The following is a 17,380-nucleotide window of genomic DNA, read 5'->3' as shown; positions in this document are numbered from 1 at the left end:
CCGTGGGATGTTCAGTTTCGGATATTTTTTTATAACCCAACCCTGATCTGTACTTCTCCACAACTTTGTCCCTGACCTGTTTGGAGAGCTCCTTGGTCTTCATGGTGCCGCTTGCTTGGTGGTGCCCCTTGCTTAGTGGTGTTGCAGACTCTGGGGCCTTTCAGAACAGGTGTATATATACTGAGATCATGTGACAGATCATGTGACACTTAGATTGCACACAGGTGGACTTTATTTAACTAATTATGTGACTTCTGAAGGTAATTGGTTGCACCAGATCTTATTTAGAGGCTTAATAGCAAAGGGGGTGAATACATATGCACGCACCACTTTTCTGTTATTTATTTTTTAGAATTTTTTGAAACAATTTATTTTTTTCATTTCACTTCACCAATTTGGACTATTTTGTGTATGTCCATTACATGAAATCCAAATAAAAATCCATTTTAATTCCAGGTTGTAAGGCAACAAAATAGGAAAAATGCCAAGGGGGGTCAATACTTTTGCAAGCCACTGTGTGTATATATATATATATATATATATATATATATATATATATATATATATATATATATATATATATATATATATATATAAATTCATACAGTAGTAACTCATATAAATATTATAAATTTATAAAAACGTTTCAGTTGTATATAAATATATTTAACATGTGTTCAAAAACAGACAATTGTCTGTTAACATCAGTTTGCAAAACACACACACACACACACACACACACACACACACACACACACATATATATATATATATATATATATATATATATATATATATATATATATATAACAAAACAACAAACATTAACAGAAATATGTGTTTTATACAAATGGAAAATTAAATCCGTACATGATGTAAACAAAAAAAAAATTTTTTTTTTTTTATCTGAACTGTGAAATTTTTTTTTTTTTTTTAAATCCATGTTCTGGTTCTAAATTGAGAATTTTACAGTATCCTTTTCAATAATATCTATTTGCACACAGCTGTGGTGTTGGTATTACATGATGTACATTAAAAGATTAGAAGGATTGTTCTGCATTTGCACTGCTGACAAGTTAAGCACCACAGGGGAACGACTGCAAGAGTTGCAAATCAGGGTTCATGCTTCACCAGGACCGTACTCCTTTTAGGCGTTGCATTATCAAGTGTATGTAGAGGTATATTTTCTGCACAAAAGGCTTCAGTTGAGTTTAAGCTTGTTTCTGATTAAAGCTGCTCCCTCCACTTTCATGAAATTGTTTGGGATATGGCTCTGTTAGTTGCTTAGAACTTCATTTCTCCACTTATTTTATAGTTCTGTGTAAGTATTCACCTTTATTTGATGTTTGCTAACCACTTTATCTTTGCACTGAAATTAATTCAAAAAATGTGAACTGCTCCTTTATAAATTTCAGTTTATAAAGGAGCAGTTCAATTGAGTGTAAACACATGTCAAAATTCATGGGTTCTGTAACCGCCATGAGCACCATGACAAAATCCCATCCCTAATGATAATGCACCCATCCACCGTGCCGGAACTGCAACAAATAGTAAAGTTTCAGTGTTATTTCTTGCAGGTTTCGTCAGCTTTGATAACCCATCCAGCGCTCAGGCAGCCATCCAGGCCATGAATGGCTTTCAGATCGGCATGAAGAGGCTAAAAGTGCAGCTCAAGAGACCAAAGGATGCCAACCGCCCATACTGACCCCTTCATGCTTCAACCAGGTAGGGCAGCTCCTCAACCGCCCATACTGACCTCTTCATGTTTCAACCAGTTAGGGCAGCTCCTCAACCGCCCATACTGACCCCTTCATGCTTCAACCAGTTAGGGCAGCTCCTCAACCGCCCATACTGACCCCTTCACACTTCAACCAGTTAGGGCAGCTCCTCAACCGCCCATACTGACCCCTTCATGCTTCAACCAGTTAGGGCAGCTCCTCAACAACCCGTACTGACCCCTTCACACTTCAACCAGGTAGGGCAGCTCCTCAATTGACCATACTGACTCCTTCACGCATAAAAAATGTACCTAAAATATTTTTGTAATTGTTTATGAACAACATACTCCCAAATAAGCCTGCTATAAAACAATGATGTTGCTTTGTATGTATAAGTTTATAGGCAATGTAAGCAAAAATGCAATGATTTCTTTTTAAAAAACGCAGAGAGGGTGAGCGCATGAGTTCTGCATGTGTGGTTTCCACTGTCAAGCATGGAGGAGGCAGTGTCATGGTCTGGGGTTGCTTTGCTGGTGATAGAGTTGGTGATCTTTACCAAGTCCATGGCAAGCTCAACCAGCATAGTTATCAGAGCATACCTGAGAGGCATGTCATTCCATCAGAATTACAACTAGTTGGGCAGTCCTTCATTCTTCAGCAAGATAATGACCCGAAACACACCTCATAGTTGTTCAAGAACTATCTGGCTGTGGCAGAGCAAAGCTCTGCCCTTTTCAAATTGGCAGGGATGGGGTTAATTTCCCCTACCTGCCTGGATTTATTATGTTCAGGTGGCTGGGGTTGATTAGTTGATTAGATGGTTAGTTTAATTAACGATAAATCAGCACCCAACCACCTGACATAAAAGGAGGCCTCTGCTTCCCATTGAGAGGAGGGAGCTGAGGAAGCAGATTGGTGTTTGTGGTTGTTTGGGATTTTTGAATTTTGCTAAATCCAATGAAGGCATTGCCCAGCCTGGAAACCTTATTTTTGTAAGTTTTGTTTGTTGTCTTTCTTTTTGTGTTTAAAGATTTTTATTTTGCCCTTGTGCACGTTTATTTTGTGTTATTTATAATAAAATTAGTTACTTTCTTTGAACTGCAGTCTGTCTCTGGGCCTCTATCCACTCGTCAGCCTGTCACACTGGCGAAGAAGGAAAGTGAAGGACAACTCAGTCTAATGACCTGGCCTGTCCAGTCTCCAGACTTCAATCCCATAGAACTTCTATGGGACGAACTAGACAGAATAGTCAAAGCAAAGCTACCCACAAGTGCCCTACATCTCTGGGAATTGCTGCAGAAAAGCTGGGAAGACATGTCGGGTGATTTCCTGCTGAAATTTGTTAAGCGAATGCCTCGTGTTTGTGAGGATGTCATTAGGGCAAAGGGTGTCTATTTTGAGGAATCCAAGATTTAGAGACAATTTTCAATTTTCTTGAACATTGATACTCCTTATGTTTTGTTTTGTATATTGTAACATGTTTTTTCATTTTCAAGTATTTATAGAAACGTATACGATGTAAAACATTGTCAATTATGAAAAAAAATTAGCTTCCAGCAAGTGTACTCAAACTTTTGACTGGTACTGTATATATCAATTATGCAAGATGCTGATGTCTGTTTTTGTTAGCTCAAGAAGTTTAATTCAGTTTTGCAAAAAAGGACCTTTTTCATCCCTGAGCTCATTTTCTCTACAACTAAATATGTTTTTACAGCTGCTCTGTATGTATGGGTTCAGTCCACTGGGAGAGAACTCTGACATCCAAAATAAATGGCCAAAACATTTCATTTGTGTTATTTAGTTACAGCCCCCTTTCCTCACCTTTCAAACAGACAAGTCTCGGTGTTCTTCACATGTTGTATAATTTTAACTGGATACCATTTATTTAAAATATCACTCCATTCACTAAATCTGAACTGTTAAAGACCCCAGTGCTAGCTTTCTTTTTGTGAAGCGTCTGTTTTCATTGTAAATCCATACCGATCGACACACAGTTAGAGCATAGTGTAAATGTAATTAAGCTTGTTATAATATTATTATCACATACTGTGTCTTTGCAGAGTGTCTTAACAGGTTTGCTTCCATGTTAATAAGCAAAAGCCAATCAGGGGGATATTGACAGGTTTTATTGCCGAACTTAGGGTTTGTAGCAGTGTAAACTACTATGGGCTCTTTTAATAAGTATATATTTTTAAAATCACTTAAGGTCTCATTTTAACGTAATCATAGATGTGGTTTTAAAATGGAGGAAGCCATATAAAATGGAGACTTGCCTGGTTACAGTAATGCCAGATTACAGGAGACTACTTCAGAAAGTATTTATGACAGTACAACCCTTATAAATGTATAAAATAGTTTATTTATTTATCATACACTGTACATATGCATATCTGACAGTTTCAAATATGTCTGAATTCTTTGAAGATGCAACATCGGTAATGGATAATTGCAAAGCATATGACAATGGTTTATTTAGATTTCCAGAAAGCTTTTGACAAAGTCCCGCACAAAAGATTAATTCTCAAACTGAACGCAGTTAGGATTCAAGGAAACACATGTACATGGATTAGGGAGTGGTTAACATGTAGAAAACAGAAAGTATTGATTAGAGGAAAAACCTCAGAATGGAGTGTGGTAACTAGTGGTGTACCACAGGGATCAGTATTAGGTCCTCTGCTATTCCTAATCTACATTAATGATTTAGATTCTGGTATAGTAAGCAAACTTGCTAAATTTGCAGACGACACAAAAGTAGGAGGAGTGGCAAACACTGTTGTAGCAGCAAAGGTCATTCAAAATGATCTAGACAAGATTCAGAACTGGGCAGACACATGGCAAATGACATTTAATAGAGAAAAGTGTAAGGTACTGCACTCAGGAAATAAAAATGTACATTATAAATGTCATATGGGAGATACTGAAATTGGAGAAGGAATCTATGAAAAAGACCTAGGAGTTTTTGTTGACTCAGAAATGTCTTCATCTAGACAATGTGGGGAAGCTATAAAAAATGCTAACAAGATGCTCGGATACATTGTGAAAAGTGTTGAATTTAAATCAAGGGAAGTAATGTTAAAACTGTACAATGCACTAGTAAGACCTCATCTTGAATATTGTGTGCAGTTCTGGTCACCTCGCTATAAAAAAGATATTGCTGCTCTAGAAAGAGTGCAAAGAAGAGCGACCAGAATTATTCCGGGCTTAAAAGGCATGTCATATGCAGACAGGCTAAAAGAATTGAATCTGTTCGGTCTTGAACAAAGAAGACTATGTGGCAACCTAATTCAAGCATTCAGAATTCTAAAAGGTATTGACAGTGTCGACCCAAGGGACTTTTTCAGCCTGAAAAAAGAAACAAGGACCAGGGGTCACAAATGGAGTTTAGGAAAAGGGGCATTCAGAACAGAAAATAGGAGACACTTTTTTACACAGAGAATTGTGAGGGTCTGGAATCAACTCCCCAGTTGTTGTTGAAGCTGACACCCTGGGATCCTTCAAGAAGCTGCTTGATGAGATTTTGGGATCAATAAGCTACTAACAACCTGTGATGAGTCAAAGGGTTTTCGGTCTGTGATTCAGCCTCCCGACAGTAGATGGCATCAAACCAACTCGGGACTTCCCTTACCAAGATCTCGTGACCATGGCAAAAGTCATCTTTTGAGGGGCGGCACCTTGGTGAGGGGCAGAAGTACGAGTATGTAAATTCCAGCCACTGGAGTCAAGTGAAGGATAAGGACACTTGTCAGTTGGGGATTGGTGTTCCACTGAGGACATTACATACTAAAGGGAACGTACTACTGTGTTCAGGGTTGGTCCGAAAGTAAAATAGGAGGAGTAACGGGTGGAGGGAGAGACTGGTTTGGTGCAGCGGGATTTTTAAAACAAAAAACACTAACATTTCTTTTGTCTTTTTTTTGTTTATGTATGGGTCGCCACAAAGACAATTAAAGACGAGTCATCACGGTTTGTTTTGGATTTCACCCCTGCACTCCTTCCCTCACACCATTTTGTTTTCTTTTGTTATTTAATCATTTTGTTGTGTATAGATAATAAAAATAAATTATTTTATTTCTGTACACATAAATTACTGTCTGGACATTCCATTTAATACACTCTCGCCTCACACGTGGTGTCAGAAGTGAAAATGGATCCAGCTACAGTTTTGACAATGTTTAGGGAGCAGGAGGAGAAGCGAGAGGAGAGAGAGACACGGCACCAGGAACAGCTCGCCCAGTTCTTTGGACAGCTGGTGGAAAAACTATCAATATCAACATCAGAGAGAGCGGTTGCCCGGATGTTTGCAGCTCAGCCTAATCTTCAGAAGATGACCTCGGAAGATGATCCCGAGGCTTTCTTGATTACTTTTGAGAGAGTGGCAGAGGCTGCAGAGTGGCCTAGGGAACACTGGGCCATGAAATTGGCACCCTGCCTGACAGGGGAAGCTCAGGCAGCGTATCGAGCCCTGACGGCCATGAATGCAGGGGACTATGTTAAAGTTAAAGAAGCCATTCTCTCACGCCTCGGGATCACGGAGGAAACATACCGGCGCCGTTTTCGGGAATACCAGCTGTCCAAGGGGATGCGGCCCCGGGTTGCGGGACAATATCTTTTAGATCAGTGCACCCGGTGGCTGCGGCCAGAAGAACATACACCCCAAGAACTGGTGCAGAAAATAGTTATAGAACAGTTCGCGTCTATACTACCGCCAGGGAATCGAGAGTGGATTAAGAGGAATAGACCTACCACTCTCGAGGATGCCCTCCTCCTGGCGGAGGCCTACGAAGACGCAAACGAAGGTGCCGGGTCAGACCCCACTCCTGCCCCTAAACTAACTCGGACCAACCAACCAATGAAGCCCAGAGGGGGTAACCAGACCTTCAGACCATGGAGGTCGAGGTTAGCCCCATCCTGGGCGAGAGAGAATCCCCCTAACCTGCCGGTCGCGGACTCGCAGGACAGATTAACTCCGTTGATGCCTCCTAACCAAGTGTGCTACCAATGTAATGAGCCTGGACACATTGCCAGGAATTGTCCAGTAATAAAGGTGGACCTGGCGACAAGATCCTGGTCAGCAGTAACAGGTAGGAACACTGGGGAATGTCGGGAGGGCCCTTATCAGTTAAGAGTACAGGTCGGGGGAAAGAGTACTTACGCATTTGCGGACTCTGGGTGTGCACAAACATTGATTCGGCAAGCTCTCTTGGATGGGGTAGCCTGGGAGCCACAGGGTAAAGTGGCTATCTCCTGTATTCATGGAGAAACTCGGGTTTATCCCACCACTAAAGTTAGACTTATTGTAGGTGATTATTCAGCTTGCGTTAAAGTGGCTGTAGCGCAATGTTTACCATACCCTGTTCTCCTGGGAAGAGACTGGCCGTTTTTTGATCGTATTTTAGGTCGGGAAATGGTCTTAGTTTCTACCAGGGGACAATTAAAGCAACAGGAGAAAACAATTGGCGAGATTTTTCCGTTGCAATCCGACCTGTTTAACCCTAAAATCCGCCCAAGAAAAACAAAAAGAGAGCGTCGGGTGGAAAAATATGAGGGAACTCTGAGACGACAAGGGGAGGGGTCTGACACAAAAGTAAACCAATCGCTTAAACGGCAAGGAAAGGGAGTAGGTATTCAGTGTAACCGGGGCTGCGAGGTTACTGAGGTGGAAGGTCATGTAATAAAAGACACTCCTCTCTGTGTACCTAACCATTGGGACCGAGATATTGACTTGGGATATGAACAACAAAATGATCCCACGTTACGGTATGCTTGGAAACAGGTTAGATATATCGAGGGGAAGGATATGCAGGAAGGACAACCGGTGGTATTTCCGCATTTTTCTGTATCTGGGCACTTATTATATAGAATAACCCGGGCTCCCGGGACGGGACAGCTCGTAAAACAGTTATTGGTTCCTAGGCCTTTTCAGTCAGAAGTCATGAGATTGGCGCATGACATTCCATTTTCAGGTCATTTGGGAACTGAAAAGACTCAGGAACGAATTCTGGCCCGGTTTTTTTGGCCTGGGGTTTATGGTCTTGTGTGGAAGTATGTATCGGAGTGTCCTGAATGTCAATTAGCTGCCCCTAAGTCAGTTCGCCCCGCACCTCTGGTTCCACTTCCAATTATTGGGGTACCATTTGAAAGGATTGGTGTAGATTTAGTAGGCCTTCTGGAGGGAACAGAGTCAGGATATCGGTATATTTTAGTAGTAGTGGACTACGCAACGAGATATCCAGAAGCTGTTCCCTTACGCTCTATGAATGCAGTAGCTGTAGCGAATGAATTGATAAAAATATTCTCTAGGGTGGGAATCCCGAAAGAAATTCTCACTGATCAGGGCACTAATTTTATGTCAGACTGTATTCAGCAACTATATAAATTATTGAAAATCCGTTCAATTAGAACCTCAGTTTTTCATCCTCAAACGGATGGGCTTGTTGAACGATTTAATCAGACTTTGAAAAATATGTTGCGCCGCTTTGTAGATCAAGAAAAACGCAATTGGGCTAAACTGCTTCCCTACTTGCTCTTTGCAGTTCGCGAGGTACCACAATCCTCAACGGGGTTTTCCCCGTTTGAGCTCTTGTACGGTCGGCAGCCACGGGGTATCTTGGATCTCATAAGAGAAGGCTGGGAAGAACAGTCAAAGGAGTCTAAAAATGTAGTAAAATACGTGTTGCAGTTACGCAATCGCTTAGAATTAGTCGGTCGATTGGCACATGACAATCTCAAAGCTGCACAGCAGAAGCAGCAACAAAGCTACAATAAAAATGGAAGAATTCGGAACTTTCGACCTGGAGATAAAGTGTTGTTATTGTTGCCCTCATCGGAATCTAAGTTGTTTGCCAAATGGCAGGGTCCCTTTCAGGTTATTCGAGCAATTGGTAAAGTCAATTATGAGATCCGACAGCCTGGGCGTCGGAAAGAAAGTCAAATTTATCATGTTAATCTCCTGAAACCGTGGAAAAAAAGGGAAGGGTTAGAGGTTTCCGAGTGTTCCTTCGGCTCCACTCTGAGGGGTGGGATATGTGATGAGTCAAAGGGTTTTCAGTCTGTGATTGAGCCTCCCGACAGTAGATGGCATCAAACCAACTCGGGACTTCCCTTACCAAGATCTCGTGACCATGGCAAAAGTCATCTTTTGAGGGGCGGCACCTTGGTGAGGGGCGGAAGTACGAGTATGTAAATTCCAGCCACTGGAGTCAAGTGAAGGATAAGGACACTTGTCAGTTGGGGATTGGTGTTCCACTGACTACAGAGGCGGGACATTACATACTAAAGGGAACGTACTACTGTGTTCGGGGTTGGTCCGAAAGTAAAATAGGAGGAGTAACGGGTGGAGGGAGAGACTGGTTTGGTGCAGCGGGATTTTTAAAACAAAAAACACTAACATTTCTTTTGTCTTTTTTTTGTTTATGTATGGGTCGCCACGAAGACAATTAAAGACGAGTCATCACGGTTTGTTTTGGATTTCACCCCTGCACTCCTTCCCTCACACCATTTTGTTTTCTTTTGTTATTTAATCATTTTGTTGTGTATAGAGAATAAAAATAAATTATTTTATTTCTGTACACATAAATTACTGTCTGGACATTCCATTTAATACACTCTCGCCTCACGCAACCAAACGAGCAAGATGGGCCGAATGGCCTCCTCTCGTTTGTAAACTTTCTTATGTTCTTATGTTCTTATGTAAGTTCATCAGGTATAACCATCATTCTATTTTAGTCATCACATCCTGATGACTTTTAAAAATCTCTCCTGTGGCCTCAATAGACCTCTCCAATGCATGTCTAAACTATTTGAGTGAATGTCAGGGGTCAGACATGATTCTACGAGCTCTATCAAGGTCACTGGTGAGCTTTAGACTTCTGCATTTAAAAAAGTCACCATGATGTGATGACTAAAAGAAAATTGGTCAACTCTATGTCTTACCTGTACTAAGCTCCCCTTTAAAGACTAGAGGTACTTTTTAAGAAAAAACTGTGCCGCTGGGTAGGTAGGGGAGCATCTATTTCATCTACAGCTCAGGTCACAAGGGAAATGAGTTTGGTGGACTCCAGAAGCCCCCAGTAGAAATGAATCACAAATCACCTCCTGATTCAGCGCGATTGGCAGTCCAATTGATAGGACTGAATAACAGACAGGGGAGTGCAGATCTGTGCAGGGGAGCGTTTGTGGTGCCTGCCTGTCTCTATCCAGTACCATTGACCTGAAGTGAACTCTTAAGTCCACTGCTGTTTTTGCAGGATATTTTTGTGTTCCTTATTTTTACACCTTTTGTACCTCCCTGTGTCTCCATTGTGTTCCCAACTATGTAATTGAGTCCAATAAAAAAAAATTGCCACATCGCCTCTTCCTTCAGATTATAAATCTATTGTGTCCTCTAGTGCTTCAGTTTCTCCTTCATATGGTGTGTTCTTCCTCCCCTTTTCCGGGATGTCTCTTTAAAAGTAAAAAAACTTAATATTAAAGTAAAAAAAAACTCATGTAGGCAAAGGTTTCTGCTACTGCCTTCATTAATGAATATGCAAAATGTAGTCTCATCTGTGTCTTTCCTCTCAGGATGGGGAAAAAATGTTAGTTCCCACTTATTGGTTTTACACTCCCTCTCAACCAACATCTTTCCTGGGCAACTAGGAGATCTTTTTTTTTTTCCTTTGCCAGCTTTTTAAAAGTGCCTTGCTGCTTAGATTCTGTTGCTGAAATTATTATACTTTTCCAGGGAGCAAAATTCTTGACAGATCAATGTGGAATCAAAATGATGAGAAAGTGTGTCTCATAGATTATGCCAATTTAATTTAAATACTCTAAGCTCCCATTATAGTCCTCCGGTGTTTATCAGTGTATTACTGTTGTCGGTCACGTTATGTACAACACCTCAGCACTTACAAAATCCATCCAGCAGTTTGAGGTGCATTATAACAGACTGCCTGAATCACTTGTTTCACAGACCCTACTTATCACTTAGCTTACATTCAGAAATCTTATGCAGTCCAAAATGAGTGCCGAATTAGCTCAGGAAACTGCCTAACTGTTGGGTCTAATGACGGTTTAGAACTATCAATGCACAACATTGTAAATATACACAGAAAACAGACATCCCTACCTAAAGCATATTTTATAGCACCTTCCCTCTGGGGGGGGGGAAAGAGGGGGCTGCATACCACGTTGTACCTAGCAGGGTGCATCCATCTTGTCTTTCAGTTCCCCTCCCCCATCTCACACTATCTCTGCTAATCTCCTGCCTTTTAGCGTTGGCTCAGACACCCATCTGTGACTTTCAGTCGTGTTAGGCTATGCAAAACTGCACGTAGCTGGTTTTGCCAATGGGAAATGAAAGAACTAAAAATTTACACAATACTGTATAGAACCTTAACATAAAAGCATATTAAAGCAACTGAATTAGTAAGCACATTAAAACGACTATAAAAACACATTCACACACAATTTAAACAATGATTAAAAAGAACTTAACTATAAAAGACACACATACACAATGTAAAACATAATTAATACCTCATCCAGAAAGCCATCACTACTATATATATATATATATATATATATATATATATATATATATATATATATATATATATAGTGTGTCTACTAACCATGGATTGGTTAAGGAAAGGGGTAAAATATGAAAAGAGAACATAAACTAACTGGAGTTGGTGGACGCTGTAGCCTCCCTGGTAGCATTCAGCTACGTTCACTTGTCAATCTCTTTCTTTGTTATTTATACACTCAGCACTGCTTCAACCCTCCGTCTGTGTTTGTTTTTGTTTTATATCAAATGCGCAGACCCCATCATTCGTGCTTCAACTTAACATCTTCGCTTAATATTTAAAACCTCACTCCTTTTTCTGTTGGGCATTTTACTGCACAGCTCTGCCAAGATATTATCAACTGTTTTCCTACCTGCTCAGGTGATTCTTCCCATCATTCAGCTTCTCTGTTCAGTTCGTGAGAGCGAGTTCAACTTGTCGAATTGTGACATCTAAATACTGCAAGTTCCTCTTATAAACCTGTGTTAACTTATTTATATACATCACTAACCGTTCTAAAGCAAATGTATTGAACTCTGTACTACAGAGTGGAAGTACAGGACCCCTGCACCATTCAATACCAAAACAGCAACCTAACGGCATGAGCCAGCCCTGTAGAGGGCATGGGTTCATCTGGTGCTGAGCAGTCCACACAGCTGAATATACACCCTGCATTTGGGACGTGATTATCTTGTGGTAAAATTATATTACAGCTCAGTGTTCACTTAACCCCAAAAAGTAAACTATAAAATAAACATACAACTTGTTTTTATTCTGTGTGTCAGCTTTTTTTTCACACACATAATTAGATTATTAGTAAGACTAAGAACACTATGTAACATAATTTTTGTTCCTGGGTAGTAAGTGTTATTTCCTAATTGCTTATGCCTCAAAAGTATAGAAAATGGCTATTATTCCCCATAAACTTTGCTTTTGTGACAGGACAGTGATATTTTGAAATTTACGTATTTCCAATGAGAAAACGGTCTTTTCGTTCACATAAAGTAATACAAAAATGAAAATACAAAAATATTAAAGTAAGACAAAAATGACTACAAAAAGATTTAGAAGTGAGTAGTTTTTCAAGATTTACGATTATACTGCAAATCACTTTCACGAATCAGCCCCCAAATGTAGTCTCCCATCATGTTCTCGTTATACTGTCCTTGGTAGCGGTGTTCAAAGTCCAGTATATCCTGGTAGAAGCGCTCGCCTTGCTCCTCCGAGTATGTGGATAAAATAGATTACTCGTAGTTACTCATGTAACTGTCAGTCCAGAACACTATACATGCTATCTAGCTTGTGTGAATCTGTAGTCAAAAGACACACTGTTATTTTGCATTGGTCAAAAATCTTTTAAATGTTCAGAATCCTCAAATATGTATCCTATTTATGAGCTTCCCAAGTTTGACAATCCACATTTAAGAAATAAACTATTATAAAAGAATTCTGTTTTCAAATACTTTAAGAATGACACACACACACACACACACACACACATATATGTATGTATGTAGGGTTGTGAAGTAACAGTAATGAAGTATTCTGTAACTATAGTTTGATTAACTGACACTACAGGTCTTAGAATTACTGTCAAGCAAAGCAAAGAATGTAAACTGATACTGAATAGTGAAAAGGCAAGGTTAGTCCAGGATGTATAATACAGTCGCTTTAAATAAATTCTGTTTGTATTTGTATTTCTAATAAGCATACATGTCTGTTCCATATGGTACAACAACCCCCCCCCCCCCCATACACCCATTTACTGAGTTTCTTTGTTCATTATTTTTGCTACCTAAGCCTGGAGCCAATCTGTTGTTCGTAGCCTGCCTCTTTCTAACTGCTTCTTTATTGTCTCTTGCAGGAGGATGGGCCATGGAGTTTAAGAGATCTAATTTCCACAAGTGCAGTATCAATACAAATACTCCTTGTTCCTCTACATATCATGAAGGAAGGCTGGTTTATTGGTTTCTGTGCCTGCTCTGGAGTTTGAAGAAGCCTTGAGGGTTTGCCAGAATGAACTGCACCCAGACTGTTGAGAAGAACCCTGGGATTGCTTATAAGACAGTCACACCATTCCTTAGAAAATAGGGACCAAAGGACTAAATGCTTTTTTAAAACTCTTACGTTGTAGCTGGAAGTATTGCAAAAAAACATTTATAGTAGTTAAAGTTGGCTGAAATTGTTTGTCCCGGTAGCTATTTGCTGTACCAGGTATTGTAGAAAGTAGTTTTTTTAGACTAGCCATGTCAGCCATTTTGTTTGGCTGAGGAGGGAAAAAGCAGATCAAATATGTATTTAGCTCTGTTTTAATTTTAGGAATAGTTTCATTTAGGGGTTACAGTTGCTGGATTTCTTCCTCATCATAAGTGTTGTACATTTCATAGTGATTTGAGAAGAACACAAGAATATAAATATAGAGCTGCATTTCAAAAACAATGCCTTTGTAGGGCACAGTGTGGAATTCAGAGGCTACAAAAGGCCTCGGTTTGAGTGACAATCTATTGAAGAGACCAAGCAAAATGGACACATTCAGTTGTTTGCAATCATAGTTTAAACCTGCAAACAGATTCTGAACTATAATTTAAAATGGCTATTAGAGAGCCTGACTTCTTTCTGAAACTATCAAAAGAATGGAGGAAATTTGTGGCCACACAAGCAAAAACAGTTTGGATGTCTTGCAAAGAAAGAAGCAGGCTTTGGTGGAGAGTGAAGGCAGAGGATTATATTGTTTTGTATATTTCTTCTAGTTGATGGTGAGGGTAGGATGGGAATCAGAGATACTTGGGTAGATTTTCAAACATATACCCTGCTTGGTTGCAGGAGTCCGCTGTTTGCAGGACAGTGACCAATATCACAACTCGGTGAAATGTGATTGATATTGTTGGGTTTAGTTTGCATCTACTACACAGAGCTAACAAAATGATTCCTGTAAATATATTGCCATCATTGTGTAGGCCTTACGTTGTGAGATATGAGACATGCCCACATTATAGTTAGGTGATTTTTTGTGTTAATTATCTAGTAGTGCTATTAGTAAAGAAAGGGAATCGTTTACTCCTGCAGATACATCACATCCACACTTCCAGTCAACTTCCAGTTCACATGAAGGACCGCTGTCCACATTGAAAACATGTCAGTCACAGGAAGGTAGGGACAAGCCAAAGCATGAAGCTTCTGGGAGTCTTTAGATCTGGTAAAGGAAAAGAATGGCAAACATTTAGAATATTTCCAAAAGAGTGTGCAATATACCAGTATTCCTTCAAATTTAGACTGCATCTTAAATTCCAGTACAGTAGTGATACCTGTATTAAAATCGCCAACAAGAGACGTGACTACCAGAGAATATAAATAGCAACATGACTGACTGCAGAGAAAAGACAAACCAAAACGTTACTGCCCGATCTCTAATCATCCATGACACACAGCCAGCCATTCTCAAAGAAGCGGCATTCTTCATGAGCAATTTGAAGATTTGAAGCTTTTATAATGTGAGCATTTCTAACAAATAGTACCAGCTTGTACAGAAATGCTGATCAGGACCCAATATTTTTTTCAACATGACAAGCATATATATGTCCACAGTTCAGAAATTGGGAGAAAAACAGGTGCAATTAATCATGACTGGAAATGAAAGGCAGCACATAACTATAATGTTCTGTGTGACAGCAGACGGCCACAAACTGACTCCATATGTGTAATTTAAGTTTTATCTTTGTAAATGCATATTTATTTGATAATTTATTTTTTCCTCAAATTGAGGGTGGGAAATTTGGGTTACGTCTTAACCCATATACATAAATGTTCAGTCACCCAGAAGCAACTCATGTTTTCAATCATAACCCTAACCTAACCCTAACCTTTCATGATAGAGAGAAAGAAAAGAATGCAATTCAGCTATGGGAAAACTACAACTGAAAATCAAATACGCATTTAACACAATGTTTGCATCTTTCACATGTTACAGCTACAAGGTGATGGAAATACATATTTTGTAAGATTATCTGGAATTAATTTGTGAGAACTATGAACTTTAAAAAAAAAAATTGGTCAAACATACATCAAATGCGCAAAACTGATTTGGCCACTGTTTTAAAATGTGCAATTCTCTGCCCAACATTATACTGTTCCCTATACTATATTGTAGTAATATTACACAGCAAAAACAATAAATATCCATTTATCTTGGTAAACAGACAATGTACAGCTTGACAGCCTTTATCAATTGGCTTCACAAGTGGTGTTGTAGATTTATTATGCATTCAGTGATTCAGAGCACAGGAGTTAAAACTATGGCTCCCAGGCTCCCTTTCACCGTGCAGAGGCCTTTCATTTCCTATTCCTGCTGCAGACAGCATTGAGGTCAAAAGTTTCTCTTTGTCATGAGGTAGGAGAAACGCACTAGCAAGAATCTAGACAGGTGGAATTTCGGTTGGCTTTTAACAGTGCCCTTACTTTTCTCAATTGAAATCCTGGTTTAGTCATCTTGCAAACAGCTATTCGGAAGTCTCAGGAAGAAGAAAGTGAAAGGTGAGGATTAAAAGTCAATGTCAATTTGCAGAGAGAACAAATATGAATATGTCTAAATTCATGGAGAGCAACATACCATAGCCACCCAGAACAAGTACACACATGACACAATGGGAAAGGCATTGCTAACAGAAAAACTAACTCCACTTAAATCTAGGTACTGCCATATAGAATTGGGGTGGGGCAGTTTTGATTTAGTTAAATTATTCCTAAAAGTATTTATTTTCCGTATGTGTGTGAAATACTGCAGAGTGCAAAAGAAAATGATGAAAAATCTTCATAGTGTTATGAGATCAATAGTATGCAATTCCCTTTGAAAAAGTCCTCGTAACCAAATCACACATGATCAAGTGTCCTGGAGACAGCGCTGCTCAGATGGAAACACACTGTTCTAATAGTTCAGATACAAAATGACATCTGCTGCCTCAAAGACTCAAAGCCTGCTCTTGTTCCTTGAAGGTCTCATTCCAAGACCAAATTGACTGACAGGTGCTGCTTAATGCATTGATACCTTTTCCACAGACATGCATTGACCCATGCATTCTATTTAGTGCAGGGTTTCAATGTGTTCCACAAGAATGATGCAATGACATGCTTTTTCCAGGGCAACATGTTTTGCTGGTAGACTGGAAGTGCGTGGATGCCATTCACTTAAGCCTCGAAAAGGCAGTGTGTTGTAGCACTAAACAGTTGTCAGATTAGCAGAACACAAAATTGGGACAATACCATGAGCACCACTGGTAGTACTCAGTATTGGTGGAAAACTAATGATAAAGTGAAATCATTTCTAAAGAATGACGGGCAGTTCAGTGAAAGAGTAAGAAATGTGTGACATTGCCTTGCTTTATGCACTGCAGTAATGTATTTACTAAAATCATCCAAGCTGCCATTTATTAAAAGATATATCTTCATAAACAATCATTAGAGAAAAAAAGAGCTTTTAAATAATGAAAAAAGATAAGATTTTTCATACTCTTGAAACAGAGATAGGGTGAGAGTGCTGTGAAGAGGATTAGCCAAGAATTCATTTGAAATATTTCCACTCTAAGGCAGCAGAAACAATCCCAACATGGGGCTTCAGTTGCCTTTATCCAGAGACAGAATCCCTGTGTAGATTAGAGGCTGTGTAAATTGGAGGAGATTTAAACAGGTCTGTGTTCGGCACAATTTCTATTGCAACCACACTGCCAAAAGCGAATGCCTTTTTTCTTTTTTATTTTTTTATCAAATCATTAGTAGTGATTCCCAGGTCACAAGCAGCACTTCTTATTAAATGTTACTTATGAAATGCCATTCCCTTTAGATAAAGACAGCTGAAAACCCAATGGTGATGTAGTCTTTTTTGGACTACATCCTGAAAAGCTTGTATCAATCAAATGACCACTTCTCAGCTGTACCGAGGAACTGTAGTTTACCACAGAATTCTGGGGGTTTATGGATTTGTAATTCTCTAAGACAGTCCAATTTCCTTTACAATTAAGAACGTTTGTTTTATTTGTGTAATTATTTATGTATTTATTTATCAATTGTATGTTGATATTTACAGGATAGACTTGAATGGAAGCATCTGAGGTTTTTTTTCTTGTT

At 39.5% G+C, this 17,380-nt stretch overlaps 1 protein-coding gene across 1 annotated transcript in view; it reads left to right on the top strand.

Annotated features, from left to right (window-relative positions):
* Nucleotides 1–1,908, top strand: part of celf6 (CUGBP Elav-like family member 6) — a 336,296-nt gene extending 334,388 nt beyond the window's left edge. The window contains exon 12 of the mRNA XM_041225980.1: nucleotides 1,578–1,908. Within this exon, the coding sequence (XP_041081914.1) occupies nucleotides 1,578–1,705 (128 nt within the window). The 3' untranslated portion in view covers nucleotides 1,706–1,908. The remainder of the gene's footprint in view (nucleotides 1–1,577) is intronic.
* The last annotated feature ends 15,472 nt before the right edge of the window (nucleotides 1,909–17,380 follow it).

This window comes from Polyodon spathula, chromosome 24 (assembly GCF_017654505.1).
Source record: "Polyodon spathula isolate WHYD16114869_AA chromosome 24, ASM1765450v1, whole genome shotgun sequence".
NCBI classification, from domain to species: Eukaryota; Metazoa; Chordata; class Actinopteri; order Acipenseriformes; family Polyodontidae; genus Polyodon; species Polyodon spathula.
The sequence above is the reverse complement of the archived record's forward strand: the minus strand, read 5'-3'. Positions and strand labels throughout refer to the sequence as shown.